At 48.6% G+C, this 25897-nt stretch overlaps 1 protein-coding gene across 2 annotated transcripts in view; it reads left to right on the top strand.

The window, feature by feature from the left end:
- CCDC50 (coiled-coil domain containing 50) overlaps positions 1–25897 on the top strand; it is a 56517-nt gene that overhangs the window by 8510 nt on the left and 22110 nt on the right. For both annotated transcript variants that reach the window (XM_077826108.1, XM_077826109.1), the window contains exons 2-4: positions 17285–17347; positions 17939–18068; positions 22134–22224. In XM_077826108.1, coding sequence (XP_077682234.1) covers positions 17285–17347; positions 17939–18068; positions 22134–22224 — 284 coding nt within the window. The remainder of the gene's footprint in view (positions 1–17284; positions 17348–17938; positions 18069–22133; positions 22225–25897) is intronic.

Below are 25897 nucleotides of genomic sequence, written 5' to 3'. Positions count from 1 at the left end.
GGAATCTGCCCAGATTTACTGATGCTATTGGCTTATGTCAGGCTTTTCAGTGACTGTCTATGGCAGAGGTGTTCAGACAACGGCCCGTGGGCCACATCCGGCCTGCGGGACCCTCCTGCCCGGCCCCTGAGCTCCTGACCTGGGAGGCTCGTCCCTGGCCCCTCTCCCACTCTCCCCCCTCCCCTGCAGCCTCAGCTCACTGTGCCGCCGCGCAATGCTCTGGGTGGCGGGGCTGCGAGCTCCTGACCCGATGCTCTGTGCCGGGCGGCGGCGTGGCTGGCTCTGTGCCGGGCGGCGGCGTGGCTGGCTCTGTGCCGGGCGGCGGCGTGGCTGGCTCTGTGCCGGGCGGCGGCGTGGCTGGCTCTGTGCCGGGCGGCGGCGTGGCTGCCTGTCCCGGTGCTCTGGCCACTGGTGCTCCAGGCAGTGCGGTAAGGGGGATGCGGGGAGAGTGGATAGAAGGCAGGGGAGTTTGGGGGGTGAGCAGGGGTCGGGGGCGTGGATGGGGTCAGGGCAGTCAGCGGGCGGGGAACAGGGGGGTTGAATGGGGGCAGATGTCGGGGGGGCAGTCAGGAAAGAGAGGAGGGGTTGGATGGGGCGGCGGGGTGCAGTCAGGGGCAGGGGTTCCGGGGGCAGTCAGGAGACAGGGAGAAGGGGTGGTTGGATGGGGCAGGGGTCCCGGGCTGGGAGGGCAGTCAGGAGTGAGAGGCGGAGTTGGATGGGGTGGAGGGGGGCAGTCAGGGGCGAGGGTTCTGGGGGCGGCCAGGGGACAGGGAGGTGTGGATGGGGCAGGGGTCCCGGGGGCGGGGGGGGCGTTAGAGGACAGGTAAAAGGGGTTTTGGATGGGCAGGAGTCCGGGGGGGGCCATCGGGGGTGAGAAGCGGGGGGCGTTGGTTAGGGGGCGGGGGCCAGGTCACACAACACCTGGCTGTTTGGGGAGGCACAGCCTCCCCTAACCGGCCCACCATACAATTTCAGAAACCCAGTGTGGCCCTCATGCCAAAAAGTTTGCCCACCCCTGGCCTATGGCCTGTGTTGTGTGTCTGCAGGTAAATGGGGGTAGAGGGAAAACAACTTGGTGTCTTTCAGGACTGGAAATAGGTTCAGAATTTTAGATTATTGGTATGGGAGCGGGGAATCTCCTTAGGATTTCTCAGAGGTTCAGTATGGAAACCCAAACACCTTGCTCATTAAGGTTTCACTTTGGTCTCTCTGAAGCCAGAGCAAGCAGGCTTTGGCCTGTCAGTTTTAGTGTCATCAGGACAGCAGCAGTTCAAGCGGTTGAAGATCTGCAAGGTCATTGCTAAAGCACCTGCTGCTGGGGTCCGGGTGACTGACTTCTAGCGTTCGCTGTGCAGGGTCGTGGTTTTCTGCTTCGTGGCTTCTTCTTGGAAATCACTCTAGGCCAGCGCTTGGGGACTGGATGGCTCGGGGGGATATGTTATGGGTTATATAGGGCCTTCCATATCCGGGGCACTGTTTCACATCGGACCCTGGTGAACAGTAATTGGTTTTCTGAAGTGCACAGATTCCGTAGGGGCTTGGCTGGGACTCATCACGCCTGTGACTAGAGCTGTGGGGAAGTTGCCGTGTGAAGCCGTTCATCTGAGCGTTGCTGGCCTGGGTGTGAGATTTGCATGAGCCTTGTAGAGGGTTTGGTCTGGGCTAGAAACAACTGGTTCCTTACTCCAAAAACTTTTCCCTGAGCAAACAGGCTCGAGTGTCTTCTCCCATCCCCCCTTTTCACATCTGACAGTGCTACGGATTGTCTGTAGCTAGCCAGGGACATTGCGCAAGGAAGAACAGTGTTTGGCTGAGGGCTGTCTGTACGCTCACCCCTGGCTCCAATGTTTTCTGCAGGCAGCAGCCAGTTGATTCCTTTGCTTCTGCATGGTATAATAGGGGTAAGCCCCATCGTTTTCAGTTTAAACCGATTTCTACCCAAAAAATCCCAGGTTTTACAAAACGTTTTATTTGTTTTTTTTCTAATTTTCACCCTACGTTTGTATCATTCAAATATATAAAAATAACTTGTTTTATTGTGAAAATATAATACGTTGCATGAGAGAGCTGTATTACGATAATACATTAGTCTGTGTGTATAGGCAAAGCTGCCTGTTGAGTAAGGCTAGGTATTAGTCTAGACTCAGGATACACACAATAAACAAACAGGGATGCACACAAGCTCTAAAGGGTGTGCACCTCTGAAGCTACTGATGAATCTCCCGCCCACCACATACACATTTCGAGCTGTTAGCAGATAACGATTTAAAGATCTGACATACTAAAATGGGAAGAAAAAAATTTAAAATAACAAAAACAGGAGAAAAGGACGAAGTTGAGTGTATGCGCTGCAAATGGTGTGGCCCAATTATCAAATGTTAATATTTATAGCCTAATACTTCTAAGTCTACAGTAAACTGTTTATTCAAATAAAAGTTTTCATTTGTGATTTAGGGATATATTGTTTTCTTAAACTCAGAGGTGGCGTTGTGTTTTTGAATTCTGTTTTAGTTCTGCAGCAAACCACATTGAATTCCATTCATCAAAGCATTAATCTAATCATTGCTTCCCCCCCCATCCTTCCCTCCACCAAAATAACCCAGATATTTTCCTAGACAAATTATTAATAGTTTTTTCCCACTGATTTCCATCTATTTTTGTTGTTGCAGGAATAAACACGGGTAAATTCCTGGGAAAAATAAAATAATAACCAAATCGAAGGGCCCTAAGTATGAGGTATGTGAGGCCTCAGGTTCAGGGAAGCAGTCTCTCTCCTGCCCTGATCCTGAAAGGAGAGCAGGGAAGACTCAGGTGCCCCCTCTCCTCCTGGACTGTAATAGGCTACTTCAGGAAAAGCAGGGCCATGGGGCCTGCAGGGAGGCGGGCGACCGTGATGCTTTTCAGTTTAGGAGGAAATGGCCCTGTTTTGCAAGGATTTGCCTCTTGTTGTCTCGGAGACTTCTGAGTTGAGCCTGTTTGTTCAGAGAAAAGTATCTGGCGTAAGGAACGAGGTGTTTCTAGCCCAGGTCAAATCCTCTGCAAGGCTCACGTGACTCTCACACCCAGGCCAGCAACGCTCCGATGAACCGCTTCACGCGGCATCTTCCCCACAGCGCTAGTCCCCAGCGCATGAACTTGACAATCCATTTGCCAGACAGCTGGTCAGTTTCACACCAGCCTACTTGCTTCCTCATCTAGATTTAGCTCAAGCTCAAAACATGAAAGCCTCTGGGGGAAGGGAGGCGGCTCTTATGCTTAAAACATTGAACTAGTACCTAGGAGATTTGGGTTCAGAGACTCCCTGTGTGCCCTTGGATAGATCGTGCAGACTCTTTGTGCCAGGTCCATGTCTGTCATCCCTTTTATCTGGCGTGTCTGTTTGGATCATAATAGAGAGTCACCGTGTGTTTGTGTGGTGCCTCGCACAATGGGGCCCCGATACGGCTATTATGGTTGTAATAACTTACATTCTGATCCCAGTGTCTGCGCCCCCGATGCACTGTCTGACCTCACGGATCTCTCTGTGAATCAGTTACTCTGCCTTTTAAATACACCGTGCCTCACCGTGGTATTGTGGGGATTAACTAGTTAGTGTTTGTAATGAGCTTTGAGATCTCTGAAGGCAGGTATTGAAGGAGCCTGATCCAAAGACTCTCAGCAGTGTTCCACTGACCTCAGTGAACTTTGCATCGGGCCCTGATGATGATTTGATTTGTGCGCTAACCCACGGTGCAACCAATTAACCCAACAACTCTTTGCCGTCCAAATAAAATAGTCTAACTTGAACTTTTTTGGCTTGAGCTGGTGATGGTGGTAGATTTAGTCTGTGCACTGCTGACAGCTTTCCCTGTGGTCACTGCTATGTGGGATAAAGCTGAAAGTGTGGTAGGAGTGAGTCACTTTCCATTAACTTCCGTTTTACAGGCTGTTTCGAAAACCGTGTGTGGTAAAGTGTGGAGCCCACATGTGCGTGGGTGCAGTGTTTATCTCCTTCTTCCCCCGCACCAAGCAACCTCTTTGAACCAAACTAATATTCTCAGGGGACGGATTGACTTATGAGAAACTGTTGAGACATAATTATGTGGAGTTCAGCTAAGTGATGACTAAGGGGGAAGGGGACATAAGTCTACAGATATTTGAAGCATATTAGCACCACTGAGAGATGGGAATTACTCAGTGTGCTACAACAGGCCAGAACAAGAGTTAATGAGAGACAATTAAGAAAAGAAGCATTTGGTCTGAATATTAAGAAGTTTCTTGACAGTGAGATGTGGTCTCCTGCAGAATCCACTCCTAAAGGACATGATGGATGTTGCTTTCACAGCTAGACTGGACGAGACACTAGAGCGTGTCCCCATCGGAAATGCTCCTAGAGAGATGGGCTGAGATGGCCACATGTGACATGCGTGACTCCTAGAAAGCGCTCCACGGGTTCTGCGGCAGCCTCTCCCACCGCTTTGAATGGAAACCTCTCTTCTATGCTCCTCAGTTTTCCCCTTAACCTTTCACTAGAGTGTGGCTCTTTCTCCTCACAATACAATAATGCTATAGCCTCTCCCATCTTAGAAAACCCACACACCCTTGACCCCTCTTGCTCTCCACCTATTGCCCCATCTTCCTTTTATCTCCAAGCTGACTGGACATGCTGTTTAGTCATTGTCTGGAGTTTCTCTCCTCCAGTTCCATCCTAGACCTTCTGTAATCTGGCTGCTGCCCCTTGCACTCAGCTGAAGCCACTCTTGCCAAAGCCTCGAATGACATCTTCCCAGCCACATCTCAGGACCAGCACTCCATGCTCATCCTCCTTGACCTGTCAGCTGCATTCAGCATCACCAGCTGAGCTCTTCTTCTTGTAATCTTGTCTGAGCTTCTGTGACTCTTTCCTCTCCTGGTTCTCCTCCTACCTTTCCCTTTGCTCCTGCGGCATGTCCTTTGGGGATCTTACTCATCCCCTCTCCAGATTTCTGTGCGGGTTTCTTAGAGCTCTGTCCTTGGTCCCCTTCTCTTCTCTTGCTACATCTTATCTCTGGGTAATCTCATCTGCAAACACACATTCAACTACCATCTCTGTGCTGACGACTCCCAGAACTACCCTTCTACTCCAGACCCGTCTCCTTCTGTCCAAAGTAATATCTTTGCTTGTATCTCTGACACCTCGTCCTTGTGAATGTCTAGCCATCAGCTCAAGCTCGAAGTGGCTGAACCAGAGCTCCTAATTCTCCCTCTGCCCCAAGCCCTGCCTGCTACGTCCTTTCTCTAACCCTGTAGACAATTTCAGAGTAACAGCCGTGTTAGTCTGTATTCGCCTGTCACTCTGTCCCGGAACCTGGGTGTCATCTTCGACTCTGACCTCACGCTAGGTCCTCGCTCCAGGGTATGTCTAAATCTTGCCAATTCTGTTTGCATAATATCTCGAACATATGGGCTTACGTATCCATCCACACAGCTAAAACTCTTGTCCATACTCGCTAGAGCGGGGTCTGTATAATCTGTAATGACGTTACTGAAGTCAGTGAAGAAGCTCTATAATCTTTCCCAGAGGAGCATAGAGAGCTCTCTCGTTCATTCAATCCTGTCCTCCTTATATTTTTTTCTAAGTTTTACCTCTAAGGATTGAGCCAGTGGTGACATGTTGGGAGAGAAAAGGAGTACTTGTGGCACCTTAGAGACTAACCAATTTATTTGAGCATGAGCTTTCGTGAGCTACAGCTCACTTCATCAGATGCATACCGTGGAAAGTCTGCTGCAGTTTCCACGGTATGCATCTGATGAAGTGAGCTGTAGCTCACGAAAGCTCATGCTCAAATAAATTGGTTAGTCTCTAAGGTGCCACAAGTACTCCTTTTCTTTTTGCGAATACAGACTAACACGGCTGTTACTCTGAAATCTGTCATGTTGGGAGAGCTGACACTTCATGTTATCCAGCGAACTCTTTACCATCCCCCTTTCCATCTGTCTGTGCATCTCTCTCCTGAGTGGCCATGTGAGCCCCTTCACCAGGCTGCACGGTCGAGGGCTTAAAAATGCTGGCGAAGCATCCAAGATGCATGACCCTGTCTCTTCAGAGCGCTGCCAAGCGTTGCCCTGGAGCCTGACAGGCCTGCAGGTTAGAAGAGAAAGCAGCAATTTGAGTGAGGAATTTATTTTTGGATGTAGCAGAAATGGGACGCGCAGCCCGTCGGGGAAGTCCAGCATGTCCCTTGCGTGGCACAACGTCACTTGAAATGCTGAAGAGAAAGCGAGTTAATGTAGGAAAGCAAATGCACCAGAGTACAACATGTTCAGAGGAAGTAAATGCCCCAAAGAGTGCAAATACTGAGTGAGATATTAGCTCTGTGGCTGTCAAACCTTCAGGCATGCAGCTGTTCCTAGTGCTCTGGGTAAGATATACTGGGGTGCATACAGAAGTGCCCTGATTCTCTTTGTGAAGGGCCTGATTCTGCACTCACAGGTTAAATGAAAGCCTAAAGGTAGGCAGTGGGCATCAAGTCGTACAGAGCTAATCCACCGAAGACACAAAATGCTGCTTAATCATCTCCATGTGACATTTTTGGGGGACCGTTTTGTGCACGTGATGAGCCGCAGGCTATTTGGCGTTCAGCATCCTCAACTCCTGTTGCTTTCCTTCGGAACTGAGTGGGGGCTCTTGGATTTCCTAGGACTGGGGTCAGTACACGCGGTGCCCAATTCACTCCTCCCTGCTCCTCGCGTAGACTGCAAAAGGGATGTAAAATGTTACCAATTCTGATCTGCACTGGGGTGCTGGGCAACGATAACCTGGACTCCTCGGAGAACGTCTCTGTGCTCTGCTGTATCACTGATCGGTTTAGTATAATGCATGGGGGGCCTGATCCTGAGTCACTGACGTGAATGGGGGTTTGGTCATTGAGTTCCGTGTGGGCTGGATCAGGCCCTGGTGAGAATATTAAAAAAATCCAACCTTGCAAAAGGCCTGCTGCAGTTAGTGATGGGGGCAGGTTTCTTCCGGTATAAGCCAAAACGATGATTCCTCAAAACCTTTCTCCTGGGTGGGCTGGCTGGGGTCTCCCACCCTACCATGCAGGAGGTACCAGTGTTTCCTGAGTAATTATAATCTTGTTCCTGTATCCTCCTTCGCCACCCACCTGCGTTCTTCCCGGCCCCTCCCCCCCGCATTGCATTTTGGGTGAAGTTATGTTGTAAGCTCTTAGGGGTTGGAACCATTTCCCATTTGTGCTAAGAGGCACTCTTCGGGATTTTCAAGAGGGTCTAGTGACTTTGGCAGCCCAATTTGACTGCCCTTAAGGGGGACTGATTTTTCAGCCAGCACTGAGCACCTAGCCTGGAAAATCTGGCTCCTTTTAAGTGCCTCAGATTGGGCATCCCAAAACAGAAGTACCCCAAGTCACTAGTCATTTTCAAAAACCTGAGCAGCTCGGGTCTTTAAATTCTGTGGCCCAGGGCCAGAAGGGAAAGAGGAGAAAGTATTAAAGTCTTATTTCAAAGCCATTCTCCCCTCCCCTCCCCTCCCCACCCACCCCACTCCTCCTTCCAGGAACTGGTTTTTCTGACTCCAGAGGATAAAAAAGGCCGATCTCTCTATCCAGGATCCAAGCGTTGTTATTCCAGAGAACCCTAGGGATTGTCAGTCTCCTGTTTTGACCATGGAAAAACTCATCTTGAGCTTTGGGTGTGTGCAGCAGACGCGCACTGAGCTGCGGGAAGTTTTGTAAGACTTGGTGTGCAGGTCACATTGACAGAAGTGAGTGTTCACAAGCAGGCTCAGAGAGAGCATTTCACAGAGGGAGGAGGGCTGGTGGGTTTAAAAAGAAATACTGTTACTCTGATGCTTTGACTTCAAAATATGCGTTTTGTGTCCAGTCTGGTGCTGGTGAAAGGTGCCGGACTGACACTGGCCTAGGAAGAGCATGATCCTGGCCACTTAACCCTAACCTGAAGACACTAACTCTAGGGCAGAGAACATAATTCATGCTCCGTAGCCCAGTCCACGTCTGCTGAGTCTGGCAGTCAGGAGGCCAGTCTCTGCAGAGGTACTTTTCCTAATGGACATTTGTCCACTAGGCACTGGGCTGAGACTGGGGTGGCCAGGTGTCTGGTGTTCAACCGGGAAGTCTGGTCAAAAAGGGGACCTGACAGTGTCCGGTCAGATCTATTGACCGGACACCCAAAGTCCGCTGACTGCAGGCGGGGGAGGCAGGCAGGGAGGTGCTGAGTCATCACCCGCGCCAGTCCCTGCTCAGCCAGGACCACCTCTTACCTGCATCGGCAGCTGCCGCTCCTAACCCTGGCTCTGCAGGCAAGTCCCTCCTGACCCATGTAGGGCAGAGGGGGTGGGGGAAAGCCGTGAGCGAAGGAGGGAGAGGGAAAGAGGAGCGAACGGGGGCAGGACCTCGGGGGGAAGGGGCAGGGCAGGAGCAGGACCAGGACCTGGGGGGAAGGGGCAGGGCAGGGCAGGGGCTGGCCCTCAGGGGAAAGGGGCAGGAGAAAGGGAGGTTTCGACACTCCCGCTGGGGTGTCTGGTTTTTAGATATTACAAAACTGACAACCCTAACTGAGACCCTAAACTCAGTTTGCCCCGGGGCCAGCAAACATCCTCAGATGGCCACGCTGCTCAGTTACCGTTAGCATGGGCTGCATTTGAGACTGTGGCTTAGAAGCAAAAGGCTCCAAGGACTGATGTCCTCCACTTGAGCTGCCCAACCCTGTTTTCCACACTTTACCTGGCTCCTGCCAAAGCCGAATTCCTCTCTCGGCAGCAGTTTCCTGATTTCACGCCCCTGCATGGACTGCCTGAAACAAAAAAAGGTCTTAACGTCATCTGTAGAACCCAAGTTCAAGCTGTCTAGGGTTGTTATGGGCAACAAAAAGAGGTGCTTGTTCGTACCATGCATTAGCGTGCCAGCCCTAGGATCTTATCTTTGCAACAGGGGAGAGAGGGAGGGAGGATGTGAGATCAGTGCAAGTGCCTTGCAGAGCAGTTTCACTCATTATTTGGGGGTGAATGTTTCCTCTGGAAACTGCCTTCTGGCTCTTTCTCGGTTATCTCCAATCCGGTGTCGTCTGAGTCACATTTACCTCCGTGATTCAAGGAAGTATTTTGCAGCCTTCAGAGAAGTCACCCAAATTGGAAAAGAGACTTTTAGGAGAGTTTTTTAACAACTCAGCATCTTTCCAAATCCGTTGGGCTGGAGCTGAATGCACCTGCCGCTTTCAGCCTAACTTGTCAACAGTTTGACAGTTCTGGGTTTTTTTTTTAGCTGACTAAACTGCTTTGTCTTGTCCCTTCTCTACTCCCTGCTCAGGATTTGAGATTCTAGAAATGCAGATGTTCCCCACCAAGTGTGACTCTGACTTGCTAGCAGCTCCCATGTTTTGTAAACAGAGTTTGTTTTGTGAATGGAACAGCTGATGGAAAATAGTAGGAAAAAGAGAGCTAGATTTTGGTACATACAAAAAGAAATCATAGAATATCAGGGTTGGAAGGGACCTCAGGAGGTCATCTAGTCCCACCCCTTGCTCAAAGCAGGACCAATCCCCAACTAAATCATCCCAGCCAGGGCTTTGTCAAGCCTGACCTTAAAAACTTCTAAGGAAGCAGATTCTACCACCTCCCTAGGTAACGCATTCCAGTGTTTCACCACCCTCCTAGTGAAAAAGTTTTTCCTAATATCCAACCTAAACCTCCCCCACTGCAACTTGAGACCATTACTCCTTGTCCTGTCCTCTTCTACCACTGAGAATAGTCTAGAACCATCCTCTCTGGAACCACCTCTCAGGTAGTTGAAAGCAGCTATCAAATCCCCCCTCATTCTTCTGTTCTGCAGACTAAACAATCCCAGTTCCCTCAGCCTCTCCTCATAAGTCATGTGTTCCAGACCCCTAATCATTTTTGTTGCCCTTCGCTGGACTCTCTCCAATTTATCCACATCCTTCTTGTAGTGTAGGGCCCAAAACTGGACACAGTACTCCAGATGAGGCCTCACCAATGTCGAATAGAGGGGAACGATCACGTCCCTCGATCTGCTCGCTATGCCCCTACTTATACATCCCAAAATGCCATTGGCCTTCTTGGCAACAAGGGCACACTGCTGACTCATATCCAGCTTCTCGTCCACTGTCACCCCTAGGTCCTTTTCCGCAGAACTGCTGCCTAGCCATTCGGTCCCTAGTCTGTAGCTGTGCTTTGGGTTCTTCCGTCCTAAGTGCAGGACCCTGCACTTATCCTTATTGAACCTCATCAGATTTCTTTTGGCCCAATCCTCCAATTTGTCTAGGTCCCTCTGTATCCTATCCCTGCCCTCCAGCGTATCTACCACTCCTCCCAGTTTAGTATCATCCGCAGATTTGCTGAGAGTGCAATCCACACCATCCTCCAGATCATTTATGAAGAAATGTCTGGCAGGAAGGCTGATCAATTCCTTGGCTGTAGAAATGGGCATTAACTGGGAACACAGCAGAAAGGCCACGTAAGCTACTGGACTCGATCAGATGGATGTAGGTGTAGGGTTTGAGACTTCATGGCATTTGTGTGGCATGTGAAACTCTGTGTAACAACACAGGGAGCTGATCTTGTTGTCAGTGTATTGGACCTGTTAAGGCAGCTGCCATTTGGTGCAGCATGGTACAAAGGGGACAAACGCACACTGTGCTCTCCCCTGTACTTTACTTTTGCTCTTTCTTTGTTGTGTTTATATAAATAAATAATCAGTAGACCTAAATTTGCCTCTGCCCCCTGCTGACTCTGTGGTTATCTCACTTTCTCTGCTGCAAACTAGCATTGGAAATGCTGACTTAAGATGATGAGGTAATAGGGAAAGCTAAGAAAGCTGAAGTGTCGTTTAAATTAGTATGTATTTCATGCCTTTGGTTTGTCTCTGCCCTTTGGCAGGTTGAGATCTCAGCAGTGACCCCAGGGACTCTGTTATAAACCACAGAGGCTGTGCAATGCTGTGCAGTTTCATGAGGGTCTCAGCATTTTGGGTTTCATTCACTCCGCTACAGCAGACCTGTACATGGGGCCTAGGTGGCGATCAGTCCATTGTGTGACCCCTGCAGCAGGGCGGATTCATCCTGAACGCCATTGCTTTGCTTTGTCCTTTGTGGAGGTGGCATCCAGCTGCCTGTTCCAGCAGCGTCTCTGGAGGCCTCTCCCATGAAGGCACTTCCTGCAGCTGTGGGAGCTAGAAAGAGCGTCTGGGATTCCTAGACTGACAGCTCTGCCCCTCCCAGCTGGGTGGGAAGTCTTTAGCATGGCCTAGCCCCTTGCTGTTGCAAGACCGGCTTATTTGGAGGAGAGTAAACCTGTTGTCCGACAAAGCATAACGCAAACTTGCCTGTTAGAGCATCTCTGTTTGTGTCCCTGCTGCTTCTACGACTGTCTGATAGCCCCCAGTGTGGGCCTACAGAGGTGAAGTCCAGTTAATTTGTGATATGGAATGTGCATTAATCTGTTTTCTTTCTTAATGCATGTAACTTAAGGACATGGAATTTCTTTGGTTTAGGTTTGTTTGCGGAGATGGAAGGGTGAGCTTCTCCATTACTCTTTGGGCCATGCCGTCTCTCAGCTAGAACTCTGTGCCCAGCAAATCCCATGTAACTAGAGGGTATTGCATATAGATTTAATTGTGCAGGCTGAGGTTGGGGAGCTTAATTTCAAAGGGCCAGGCATGGACTGAGAATGGTACAGAGAACTAGTCACTTGTATTTGCCCCCAAAACATGATGCATGCCCATAGCGAAGGCTGTGCGGGTTTTCTTGAGCTTGTTGGCCGTTGCTGTCATATTGACTTCTTTCCAGTATCACAGGGCCAAATCCTGACAGGTGCTGTGCACCTGCAATTGTTCCTAGCTTCAGCGGGAGTCACAGCTGTTTGGTGTCTGGCCCATCGGAAGTACTTGCCCTTCTGTCTTACTTTCAGTGTCGTTCTCAGAACAACGGGACCTTGGCCATAAAGCACACAGCTGAGTTACAGCGGCCTCCAACCCAGGCTGGTGTATGATGATGGCAAAAGGCTTCCTCAGGCAGCTTTAGCAGCCCGGAGGGAGAGCTGTACTTGAGCGGTCAGAGAGCGGATTTAGAAGAGCAGATGAGCATGTTGCATCTATGGCCAAGTGGATTCTTCAGCGCTGCAAGCATGAGTCCAAATGCTTGCTTGAGCAAATACAAGGCTAGCCTCTGTCGCTGTCCTCCTGGGATACCTGGCTTACTGAGTAAAGCTGTGCTCGGTGACCAGCTCCTAACACTTTGGAGGTACTCCAAGAGATGCAGAGAGCTGCAGTGCATCTCCCCAGCAACAAAGGGAAAACACGCCAATATTACAGCACTGTTGCCAGCCCCAAATGTTCAAAAATCAGGAGTCAGGCTCACCTCAAATCGTGAGATTACAGTATGTAGTAATAGTAGATTTGATGTTCTTGTTATTTGCCTTCTGCTTTTTGATCCTTTAGGGTGCACTGGGGTCACATTTTGAAGCTTTCTCCACAGCCACCAGGGCTAGAAACTTACTTGTTCTTTAAGAAACAAGGCTGAAATCCTCACGTATCCACTTGGCTCCAGGAGCTGGGGCTTTAAGGAAAATACTAATTATCATGAGAGTTGGCAACACTGCTTACGGCGATGAGTGTGGTATAAGGATCTATAGAGAATAGGACTAAAGACTTGGGCCTGTTGTTTAATGGTTCTGTCTCTCGATTTACCCAATTGTGTAATGGATAGACTGGAGTTATGTGGCTTATTTCTCTAGTGTTTGTGAAGTGCTTGGAAATTCTCTGATAGATGGTTCACTGCTGCAGTAAGTGCAAAGCAGGATTGCTGCTTTGCAAAGATTTGTGTGAATTTAGTGTATATTTAGTGCATATGAAAATGAGGGACTGAGTTGACAGATTTATGCAGGGTTCGCTTCCTCCTCTCACACACAGCCCCTGCTATTCCAGTCCTGGGCCTCCCATGCGCATCCGTTGCTAGTCGAGATTGTACTGTGTTTTTTGCAGTCAGCTGGCCAAATGGGAAGCTAGAGAAAGATTTTGTTTGTTTATACATGACTTGTTTCCTATGAGCAGTTAACATTAGTCAGTGGTTTGTATCATCTTCCTTAATTTTGTTACTGCTATAGAAAAAACCATAAGAGAACCATCCAGAGTGGTATATGCTGAAAGTGAGTCACAGTGGGATCTTACTGCTGTAACCCTCGTCCTCTTCTCCATCTGACTCTCACTCTTATTCAGGGCCTGATCCAAAGCCCACTCTGTATTTGATGTTTGTTATTACTACTTCAAGCCAGGGGTGCGGAAGCACCCCTAGTTCTAGCTACCCTGGCTGGATTTGTCTTACAGATGAAACATCCAGCCACACTATTCCTGTCCCCTTGTGGTATTAGGTGTGTACCACTTCCTCTTCAAAACTATTCTGAACTGTTGGTATGCTCCGTGAAGCAGCGGCCACTTCTACCCGGGAAATGACAGCATTTCAGTGTCGGGCGAAGTGGTTCATACATATAAGTTCAGAAAGTTTGCTGTGATTATTGTTGCGTGAATAATTGACTTTTTTCAGTTCAGGAGATGAAATGAAAAATAATTCGGTTAAAACCAAAACTGATTTTTCTGGGGGGGCTATCTCACCCTCTTGAGTCTAACAAAATGCTTTGTTCAACCCAAAATGACGCGCTTCCCCCCCCCCCCATTTTTACATTTTCTGTTAGCTCAATTTAAAGGATGCAAAATACCCTAAATTTCAAAATGAAAATCAAAACTTTTCATCTCTAAATGGCTGAAACAAACTATTTTAATATTTTTTGTTCTTTTTTTCATCTGAAACTTTCTCATAAATTTGGATAGAATTCTGCATAGTTTCAGTGCCCTGAAAAATGCATCTTATGGAAAATTTACTATTCACTGAAATTTTTTTACCCAGCTATAGTTATGATTCCTTGGAATGGCAGCACTCTATAAACATAAGAGATTCCTCTTTTGTGTCTTATTGTCCATCACATTGGCCTGTCAGAAAAATCAAAGTACTATAATTCTCTAGCCTTGATTTTGCAAGCTGTCCTGTGTGGAACTCCCCCTAAACTGGATAGATACCCAGTGCATGGAAGACCTGCAGGATTGGGCCCATGTTTGGCATGGTTGGGGGCACAAGTCATAGTTTATTTTCAAAAAGAAAAGGAGGACTTGTGGCACCTTAGAGACTAACCAATTTATTTGAGCGTAAGCTTTCGTGAGCTACAGCTTACTTCATTGGATGCATTTTCCACTGAATGCATCCGATGAAGTGAGCTGTAGCTCACGAAAGCTTACGCTCAAATAAATTGGTTAGTCTCTAAGGTGCCACAAGTTCTCCTTTTCTTTTTGCGGATACAGACTAACACAGCTGCTAGTCTGAAACCAGTTTATTTTCAGTTCATACAGATGTTGGCACATACATACTATGGAGAGACTGAAGTGTGTGTGTGTGTGAGAAAGAGAGTGTGTTACTACTCTGCTGGCTATCATAACAAGTTAAAAATAAACCCTAGTGTTTTCCCATGGTGTGGAAATAGCATCCCTTTGAAATTCGAAGTGTGAAAGTGTCAGGCATTTCCAGAGCTGTGACATGCAAAACATGTTCCTCCCAGACTGGAGCCAGGGGGAGGCTGGAGTGAACCTCTTCCTGTCTAATTTGTCTCCAGGCCATTTTCAATTTCTTTTTTAAGAATTTATACTGATAGCTCCCTTATTCTTATGCTAAGGACCTGATTCTGCACTTACTGAAAGTTTTTTGCTGTTGTTTTCCATGGGAGCCCACACTTGTAGTAGGCCTGATCCTTCAGGGTGCTGAGTACTGCTGGTTGGAAAATGGGTTATTTTTTTTCCTGTTGAAATCTTAAAAAGCCCCCCCCCACACTCTCTCGCACACCCCCCCCCCCCACAATGTTTTCTGTCAATTTTTTCCACAGAAAATGTTGACTTTTTGTAAGCAAACCAACAAACGTGCTCACAGTTTTGGGTGAAAACTAAAAGGTTACCATGGAAAATCTTGTTTTATTGGAAACCCAGTTTTCCGATGAAAGACTGTTTTGACGGACAACATTCGACTAACCCTGGGGCTGAGCCCCCGGTGAGCTTTGCTTTCTCCTGACGCCAGCCTCGCTGCTCCCTTCACATCTTTCATCTGCTCTCAACTCTGCACCTTCTTCGGTACTCCTGTCTCCAGGGCTGGCCCTAGGGGAAATGGCACCCTGGGCGAACTTGTATTTTGGCGCTCCTAGCCCCTGTGTGCTCCCCCAGCTCCCCGCATCCCCAACCCTTCATCCCTAACCCCTGCACCCCTAGGGGGGCATGGAGAAACTTTGGGGTGGGGGGGGTGAGCAGTATGTGTGCGTCACTGCTTGCCTCCCCCTCCCCCATGTTCCTCGGCTGGGAGGGAGCTGGGAGAAATCTGGCTGCTGCCCTGCCAGCCAGGAGCAGTTTCTGATTCTACGCTGGCAGTGTGCACCTCTGCGCTGCTGCACCCCCCCCAGATTACCGGTGCCCTGGGCAGTCACCCAGGTGGCCCACCCCTAAGGCCGGCCCTGCCTGGCTCCAACCCTTTCAGTATAAATCCGCCATATCATGTAGGTGCACGTGTGGTCTGAGATGTCTGTGCAATGGAAATGAGTGTGCAAAGGGGATTAGATACTCCGATTATGGGGATTCTTGCCCACGGGAAGAGGGATCAGCTGGGTGCTACAATAGGAAAGGTCTACTGACACTGAGTGTGCATGAAGAGCATATTCTTGCTGACTTGGAGAGGGCTGTTTATTTTTACTGCCCTCCTCTGGGGCACTGAGTGAAAATAATCCATTAATGCCACACGGTTGGACCCCACCCAGCCAGTTCCAAGGAGTCACCACCGAAGGACACTAGCCTGACCTAACTCTTTGTTCATTTGAAAGGCAATCACGCACATGCCACACACAGGAGAGCTGAAATGCAGCTTCCGTAAGAGAGAAGCTTAAACAAAAATGAAAATGTACTTGTATTTTCATTCTAGTTTTCAAATCAAATCATTTGACGATATCCCAAAAAAGCAAAAAAAAAAAAGTCCCAAGGACTTGAGTTGGGGGGAATTGAGAAAAAATTCTTACCCTGGACCAAGTCCCACCCTACTCAGCTTGGTCGGACTCCCCAGTTCAGGGTGCCCATGGTGGCAAAGCAGGGAGGGTCCTGAGTAATAGAATCCTAGAATCTCAGGCTTGGAAGGGACCACAGGAGGTCATCTAGTCCCACCCCCTGCTCAAAGTGGGACCAACCCCTAGCTAAATCAAGTCCATATTGCTAACCCCAAATGTTCAGAAACCAGAAATCAGGCTGACAAAAATCATGAGATTGGCTTTAAAAATCACAAGATGGTGTAAAAATAATAGATTTGGTGTTTATTGGCCTCCTGCTTTTTGAGCCTTTCGGGTGCACCAGGGTCACGTTCTGAAGCTTTTTTTTTCTAGCCCTTGTTTCTGTAAGAAACCAGGCTGAAATCACCACCTATCCACTTGACTCCAAGAGCTGGGGCTTTAAAGAAAACACTAATTATCATGTTTCAGAGTAACAGCCGTGTTAGTCTGTATTCGCAAAAAGAAAAGGAGTACTTGTGGCACCTTAGAGACTAACCAGTTTATTTGAGCATGAGCTTTCGTGAGCTACAGCTCACTTCATAAGTGAGCTGTAGCTCACGAAAGCTCATGCTCAAATAAACTGGTTAGTCTCTAAGGTGCCACAAGTACTCCTTTTCTTTTTACTAATTATCATGAGACTCGTGGCAAAACCCTCTCGTGATTGTATGGCAAGTCTTGTGTGTTCATGGTTTGTCGTAAGCCTTTGGACGCTGAAGTCAGGTGAGCAGAACGCTCGGCTTTTAGCACATGGTTGCAGAGAACAAGTTTGCACGTGACCCCCAAAAGGTGCAAAAGCCAGAGGACAATACAAAGAGCATGATGAATCTCACTTTTTTTGCATCTGTCTCGTGGTTCTCGAATGCTTGGAACCGGCTGTGTTGAAAGCATGGGCAGGGCAGGACGTCATAAGAAACATGAGCAGAGATGCAGGCACTGTGGAATGGCTCGGGGCTGAAGGTGAGGACAAGGGAAGGAAGTGCATGCTAAAACTACTCACTTAGTGGGAAAGGAGAAAGCTCACCCTAGAGCCCAGCAGAAGGTCGGGTGGGGAGGGGGGAGATTGTGTCTGATTTATTTGCAACTGTTTGTCTTCCCCATGCTCCTGGACCCTTTGTGTTCCTGGGATTGACCCTCTGCCCCTCTCCTCCCCCCACACAGTGTGCCGAGACTTTGCCGTGCTGGAGGATCACACCCTCGCGCACAGCCTGCAGGAGCAGGAGAGTAAGTGTCTGGTGTCTGTCCCTTGCGCTCGGTTTGCATTGAGTCTGTCCCAGCAGGGTCCAAAGTGCAGAGACAGGGGAGCAAAGAAGGCAGAATTGTCGCTGGAGCAACGGTGGGTTTTCTATATGGGATTTAAATGTTTTGCTCTTGGATTCTGTCCCCTTACGATGTCAGTGTTGCTAGCAAAACCTCTGCTTTTAATTGGAATCAGATTTTTCTTCCCAATTTAATTGTTCAGATTATTCTTCCTACCTTTCACAGTGGCTGCACACTGTTAAACAGCTGCTGTGCTACACCCCAGCGATGGCTGCATTTGAGTGGTGGGTGAAGTGATCTCTTTGGGCCTAAATCTCTTTGAGGTGGTTTTGGTAAAACGTTACACCGGTGGTGTGTTTTTGTTTTTAATATATTGGCCCAGGTTTTCAAAAGTGTCTAATGATTTCAGAAGCCTCAAGTTTTAAGTGCCCAGCCTGAGGCACCTTAAAGGTGCTGCCTGGCATTTCCCTGACGCAAAGCGCATCCTCTTTGAAGCCCGCCTGCCCATTTATGTACCTATATTGATTCTGACATTCCTCTTCCATTTCTTTCCAGTTGAACATCACTTGGCAACAAACGTTCAGCGCAACCGCTTGGTGCAACATGACCTGCAAGTGGCCAAGCAGCTGCAGGAAGAGGAGGATCTGAAAGCACGAGCCCAAATCCAGAAGCGCTACAAAGACATGTGAGTGGGGGATGGAGTCACACAAGCGCTTGTTTCACAGGGTCGCTGCCCTCCGAGCTGCTGCTGTGCTTTCAGCTGATCACTAGCAGAATCTGTGCCAAGGCCAGTCAACCTTTTGCTCTTCTTATGCTCCTGTTTCTCTCTCCCCTGTACGGAATACAAATCAACGTCCGTAAACTCTATCTGGATCAGCCGCTTATGTCAGGCAGCATGGTTAATCGGCTCGGATCTGCTTTTTATGGTTGAAAAACGTTTTCTGGCTGACAAGCTTCGCCCAGCTCGGGTTGTGGGTTCTAATCTTGGCTCTGCCAACTCATTCGCCTCCTGGCCTTGGGCAGGTCATTTCTCCTTTGTCTCGTTTGGCCTCTCTGTGAAGTGGGGAAGACTTAGCCACTGCCGTCACAGCTGGAGAATGTTTGACATAGCTTTGAGCATATAAAGTGCTACAAAAATGCCAGGTATTGTGATGAATCCCCCTGTTATAAGAGGTGCAGATATCGGCATGTTCCCATTGTGAGTGTTTTGTGCTACTGAGTCGTGTAGGTAGCTGTGTATCTTCTGACATTGCTTCCTGTGTACTACACCTTCAGGTTTTCAGGAGTTTGTGGAGGCAGGCGCTGTTTTGTGATGCAGCGTGTTTCAGAGGCAACTTGCGCTCTCCCATGGAGACTTGATTTTTTTTTTTTTTGTCTTGTTGTTTTCCTTAATCTTAGATCAAAATCTCTCAGACAAAAGAAGGGTTTCACTTTGTGCTTGGACAAACATAAATCACTCTCTGACCTAATCGTTTAACTCCCTGTTCACCCTATCGGTTTTGGTGTCCCTAAAACACTTTGGCTGAATAGAGGTGAAGGAAGAGTGAATGTATGTGTGTATAAAATACATACTTACTTTTTCTAGCCGCTGTCTGCTCTGAACGTGTGAACCGCACCAGCGTGTGGGTACACAAGCTTCACATTCCAGTCTGCAGCGAACATCACTGTTTGCCGACTAGCCCCATTTCTCAGCAGGTTTTGATGCTGCTGAGGCCCTGCAAATGGGAATTTCCAACCCAGCAAGCTGCTGGGCTGGCAGAACGGCTGAAGCTTCCTGCTAAAGGTTGGAAAAGCATCGTGTCAGCAGCACTCCTGTGTCCTCTAGCCTCTCAGCAAGAAGCGATGTGCAAGCCTGGGGATGTTACGGGGTGTGCAACTGGATCTCTGTTTCTTAATCCTCTGTTGGCTCCTGCTGCCTCTTTCCTGAATCATAGAATATCAGGGTTGGAAGGGACCTCAGGAGGTCATCTAGTCCAACCCCCTGCTCAAAGCAGGACCAATCCCCAAGCAGGACCAATCCTGCCTGTGAGCATTAAGCCCCGTTAGAGAATGACTTCACCGCCACAGCTAAACCAGGAGGATTTCCCATTGGAAGGGGATTGGTGAGTAAGGAAGCAGGAACAGACAATCTCTTAAGAAATCAATATCTTAATATCCTAGCTTTCTGAGGCTTTTTTAAATCCTAGATTTCCAAAGTTAGGAAGCACTGGGGAAGATAAATGCAAGGACAGAAACACTTGGAAACGGATTTTTTTTTTGTTTCAAGTTTTTAATGAGGTATCAGGTCATCTTTTACATTAAGTCTAAGAGCTCTTCCTAAATGTGGTTGAATAACCTGCTCATCCTGCCTGTCCTAATAGCACCAAAGCTCACAGGTTATTGTGCGTATATACACGCACACACGCACAACCTGAGCTGGAATGTAATTTTGCTTTTCACAGCACTGCTCCAAACTCCACAAAGCATCTGTTAAAGGGACCATTTTAAATTTAATTTATCTCTTCCCCTACCCTTTCTCTTTGTGCCACTCTACCCCACTCCAATTATTTGCCAAAGCTCATATGAACAGAAGTATTTTCATGAAACAGATTTCTAAAAGTAATGCAGTAAAAATGGAGCATAAACCTATGAAGCATTTTTCAGAACAAAGCCCAGTGGGTTCTGGCTATCCGGGGATGAAGGACAGTTGAAGTCCGGAGGTGCTGGCACCTGCTCCTTCCATTTGACTTGTAGGGGCTGAAGTTTGCTTAAATAAAAATGGAAAGTTCTTCACTACACTCTGTCAAGTGATTAAACCAAGTTCCCAGTTATTACCGGCCAAACAGTGAAAGAGAAAGTATAACCCATCGGTGCAATTCAGTGGTTAAAAAACAGCTTAGTATATTGCATTCCAAGAGACTCATCAGGAGCAAGAAAATGCTTTTGCTTTTGTGTAATTTTTTTTTTTTTCCATTCCCACACAGCCAAGCACACTAGAAAGTGCTGTGAGTAGAGAGGAAGTGACTTTGGCTCCCATGCTCGGGGAAATGATTAGCTGTGTCTCTTAGCCATCTGCTGGAAGTGGTGTTTTTTACATTGAGCAGACTGTCTGGCACTGGTGAATGGAGCTCCTCAGCTCTGCTTGCAGACGTCAAGGGGGATTGCAGGCACTCGGTACCTCTCAGGATCTGACTCTTTAGGTTTACTCTTCCTGGATCTGTGCCATGTCCTCTGAGGTTTCGCTGAGTTTCTGGTCCTAAAGGACCCAGAATGTTAGAGAGAGACAGACAGACAGACACTCCCCGCTCCCCTGCTGTAGCCTGTTGGACAGCAGGTTTGCATGGGATTCACTTGAGACTGTAAATCCCTGCTTAGATCAGGTTTGCCCAAGACCAAACCATGGTCCATGCTTGGAGCCGGGTGAGTTCACCTGCATTTGAGGGCTCCAGAAGGAAAGTTTCACACCCATCCAGTTGTAAATTCAAATGTTGCTAGTGCAGGAGAACTGGAAAGTGAAGGTGACCAGACACACAAGTGCATCGTATCAGGCTAGTCTCACTGCCTGAGCTGAGTGAAATGCAAAGAGATGCAAACCTCAGTAACAATGGAAAATCGATGAGAGGTTTAAAATTCTTTCTGAGTGATGTAGGTTCTGTCCTTCATCTCCTCTTCTCCCTCTACACCATATCTCTGGATAACCTCATCTGTAAACACAAATTCAACTACCATCTCTGGGCTGATAACTTGCAGATCTACCTGTCTATTGCAGACTTGTCTCCTTCAGTCCAAACTGAAATCTCAGCCTGTCTCTCTGACTTCTTTTGGGGGATGTCTAGCTGCCAGCTCAAGTTGAACATGGCTAAAACACAGCCCCAATCTCAGTGCCCCTCTGCCAAACCCTTTCTGCTGCCTCCTTTCTCAGTCACTGTGGCCAGCACCACCACCCCACTTGTCACTAAGCCCAGAACCACAATGTCCTCGCGTCCACACTCTATTCAAATCACAGAGAAAGAATCGGCAAAAACGTCTCTAAGATATGACCTTTTCTAGCCATCCGTTCAGCTAAAACTCTTGTCCAGGCTCTCGTCATCTCGCACCTCCGCTACTGCAACGTCCTTCTCTCTGGCCTGGACAAATGGAGTCTAGTCCCACTTGCATCCATTCAGAATGCTTCCTACCCTGCAACTTTCACCCTGTCACCTCTCCACAGCCTATCCCTGCCCTGCCTATCCTCTCTCTTTCGCTGTCAAGCTGTCGATGCTCTCCTCTGATCGCCCTGTGCTGCCCGACTCTACTGCCCAGCTGTTAAACTTTCAAACGCCTTCATGCTTTCTTCTGTGCTGCCCCTCCTGCTTGGGAGGAGCCCCCCCAAAACATCCACAAAGCAACCTCCTCCTCCTCCTCCTCCCTCAAAACTCTCCTTCACCATGATGCCTGCAAAAAAACTTGAGTGGTTGAACCATTGGTGTGCTAGGACCACTGCCTCTCATGCTGACCAATACTGTCCCTTGTTTCCTGGTACTCCCCCGTCTGTCTGTCTGTCTCCATCTCTTGTCTTTTGTCGTCCACTTAGTCCCTGCCGCAAAGAGCCGACTTCCTGTATCTTTGTTCTGTGTTTGTACAGCACCTTGCACGATAGGAGCCCCAGTCGCTACAGTAATACAAAGAATAAATAATGCTGGTCCTGGAGTCCGTTGTGCTCTGTCTCTGCAGTCTGGCTGATGTCCATGTTGTTTGGCGCGTGTGACCTCTTCCTCCTTCTGCCTTCCAGAGAACAGCAGGACTGCGAGATAGCTCAGGAAATTCAGGTGAAATTGGTGATTGAAGCAGAGCAACGGCGCAGACAAGAGGAGAAAGACGAGGTAACCCTTCAAGATGTGGGGAAAGCAGGGCTATTTTTATTAAAGCGGTGCAGGCATATTCCAGCCATTGGCCAAACCAACCCTGAAGATTGTGTTTGCCCGGTGGGGGTTGGATTATGCCCAACTCCGTGTGGATGTGCAAGATGGGAGATGCCATGCAAGGGGAATTCATGCAGCCCCTTATGTCCCTGTGCAAGAATGGGGCATAATCAGTCCTTGTGCTGAAGGTGTGTGAGAGCTGTGTCAATCCCCTTGCACTCTAGGCGGTGCTGTGCCTGCCTGACACACAATGCCGTAAGGAGAACCTCCTGGGGTGGTGTGACAACGCACTGCTTCCAGGGCAGCCAATGGATGAGAAAACACAGTCTGGCCATAAGTGTCCATGTTCTCTGAAGGGTTTGGACTAAAATCGTTTTGCTGAGCCCAACTTCCAGGCTATATATCCGGGGAAGCCACAGAGCGAGGGAAAAGCTGCATCACCAACCAGGGAACAGCACCCTTATTTAGGAAAAGGATTCTCTGAGGCCCAGCTTCTCCTCTGCAGAGTAACAGATGTGCTGTCTCTCTCCTAACTCGGGGAAATAGAAATAGGAATTAAGACTCTAAAGAGAGGCCATGATAGCAAGCGGCGCTTGCTCTTTGGGGAGTTGTTACACAGCAGAGGGCATTGACCACTGTATGGTTTCTAGGAGAACTTCAAAGAGCAGAATTTCTCCCTTTCATTTGACGGTCAGCTTGCTGGGAATATGATTTTGTAGCTTTCTTGGACTCCAAAGCATCATCCCCGCTCATGACACTAAACAGGTGATCGACAGTTGACCAGACAAGCACCTAAAAGCTAAGAGGGTGTGAACATGCCCTCAGGAAATAAGCGAGTGATATTAACAAACCAAAGGTGTGTGCAGTAAACTTGCCTAGCTGGACAATGGGTGGGGCATTGCAGAGCCTTCCCTTGGCTTTCCCAGAGCAGTGTGTTCTGCTCTCTCTGAGACCACATCCTTCCTAGCTGCTGCACAAATAGAACTGAGGTAAACGCAGCAGGTGCATCCTGGGCCATAGTCAGGGCAGCAGTTAACAATCTGATGAAATGATCGTAAGTGGAATAATAGCACTGGCCTCCTTGGTACAGCAAACAGAGGCCCTTATGGATGAAAAGTGCTCGATAAGAGCTACGGGGTCGTGGTATTATTGTAGTCTTCTTCTAGTCAGTCGTTTTCCCTCCACCCCTCTCCCCGGCACATGGGAGGTAGCTGAACTTAGGTGAAATTAACTAAACACTGGATTGGCCTGTACCTATGGCTGCAGATCACTCCTATCCTTGAGCCTGGGTTTCTTGCCTTTTTTCCGGGTAAAGGGACGGAGAGAGACCCGAGCCCTATTTAGATGATCTGGTACGCGGTGCGCTTGCATGTATTTATGTTGGTGTATTTTTGGTACTCAGCCCCGTAGTATGGATTGGGCGGAGTTCAGAATGCCACACTCTGGATTCTGGCTCCACCGGAATCCCTTCAGGGTCACTGGGGCTCCTTATGGAGAAAGGGGCTTCTCAGCAGGACTCAGAGTTGGGCCCTTTGTGATGGGACTGCATAACCCCTTGTGCAAAGGAAGAACAGACACGGACCACGTAGTGGAATTCTTTCGCCTGTGCAGATTTGGGCCCTGATCCTGAAAGCTGGCCAACATAGGTAGAGCCCCAGTGACATTTTGGATCAGGATTATATGGTGGTACTGCCCGTGTTAGCAGGGGACTGGACTCAGTGGGCCAGGAGATCCCTTAAAATCCTGTGTCCTATGTCCCTAAGTAAAAGGGGTCTATTCCTGGAGATCAGCTTGCAGGATGGGGACTTCATTAGTAGTTCTGTTGTAGCCTGTACTATGACTTTGTGAATAAAATCCCTGGAGCCGTGCCAAACTATTTATGCTCATACTGTACACGAGGGTGTATTGTTTACTGAGCATATCTGGTAACTCCTGTCACGCTGATAGCATCCCATGACTGCAGATTGCAGTGGCTCTGTGCTAAGGGCATTGCCGCTCTCTGTCGCACAGGGTTTTGCAATGAAGCGCTTGGCCTACCTGGTCAACGATCCACTTTCTAAGAACCAGCTGATACGGATTTACAAGTCCAGAACTGTCCCAGTCCAATAGGTAATATGCTTAAGTTGATCTATTTATAGACTTGCTGTACTCAATAGAGATGGGGTTGTCATTAACTCAGTCAGGCAAAAGGATGTTTTTGTAAATGCCACTTGGTGCCCCCACCTGCCCTACAATGCAGATTACCGTAAACGGCTGATTTAAACCCTGAAATAATGGAAATCCCATATCTGAATTTAAATCCCAGCAGCAAGTCCTTCAATGCCACAGCAGAAATAGAAGTGTATCTGGCGTGTTTTCAGTAACAGTATTTATCACCACAGTACTTTGCATTTTTGTAGCGCCTTTCTTGCTAGCACTTCAAAATCCTCACAGCAGCTTTGGGAAGAAGGTGTTGGCCTCAGTTTCTTCATCTGCAAAATGGGGACAGAGAGGAGAAGGGATTTTCCCTGGTATCTCAGTGAGTCAGTAGTAGCCAGGTCCTCTGACTTGCTGTGTCCTCTCCCTGACTGGCATTTCTAAAATCCTCCAGCTGCTTCATAGTTCCAGTCTAGGGCATGGAGAAAACCTAGGGAGTTTAGACTAGCACAGTGCTAATGTAGTTCCTATGCTCACTTGCACGAGGGAACTTTTATTGCACACCGGCAGGGTCCACAGGCTAGTTGGTGCACGACAAGCTGATGTGGACTGAAATTTCCATCCCTCTGGTGTAGACTAACGCATTGTGCAGACAGCTGGCATTCTCTCTTCAGCTCTCCCATTGGGTTCACTCCAGGTGCAGGGGGTGTCTCCTAACGAGGACGGGGTATTTAGAGAAGAGGCCAGGAAGACTGTGGTCTACGGTGCTGAATCAGCGTCTTTGCCCACTGACGTGGAATGGAGAGAGAGTAGGACTTTGGTGCTTCGCTCCTGAGGAATCCTTCCTTGTCTGTGCTGGCTCTGAACCATTGTGTGTCCCAGGTGCCATTGGGCTGTTGCGTTCAAGGCAGACTCACCTGAAGCTGTCTTCAAATCACATGAAACATGGCCTCAGACCCTGGGGATAGAGGGCCAAAATGGCCGCTCACTGTCTGCAGACTTGGCCCACGTCCCAGGGATGTTGGGACTTCTCTCTGCGGTTCCAAAATGGGGGGTGTTGGATCCCACCATAAGGCCTGCCTGCCTGGCCACGTTCACTCTCAGCCCTTCTGGATTCCAGGGGGACCTCATGACGTATTCCTCATGTTCTTTTTCTTTAGCTTTCTCTCTCTCTAGACATGGTTTAGCTGGCGACAGCTGAGTTCATTCCCTCTGCTTTTCTATCAGCCTTGGTGCACCACGTTCTGGCCTTCACTTTACAGTGCCCCAAGACAGCATCTTCTCCCACCAATTCTGCTGCCAGAATCTAGTGTTGAGTTTCTCCTCCTCCTCCTCCTCTTCTTCCAGCCCTGATCCCTCTGCTGCAAATCAGGCTGCCCTGGGAGTAGCAGAACATGGGGTCCCACAAAGAAGAGGCCCCCAAGCAGCTGGTTGCTTTGTAGGCACTACAGTCTCACCCTCCCAATAATCACAAAGGAAAACCAATTAGGAAAGTGGC

The sequence above is a fragment of the Eretmochelys imbricata genome, chromosome 9 (assembly GCF_965152235.1).
Source record: "Eretmochelys imbricata isolate rEreImb1 chromosome 9, rEreImb1.hap1, whole genome shotgun sequence".
Taxonomy (NCBI): Eukaryota; Metazoa; Chordata; order Testudines; family Cheloniidae; genus Eretmochelys; species Eretmochelys imbricata.
Note: the sequence above shows the minus strand (reverse complement) of the source record. Positions and strands in the feature narration are given on the sequence as shown.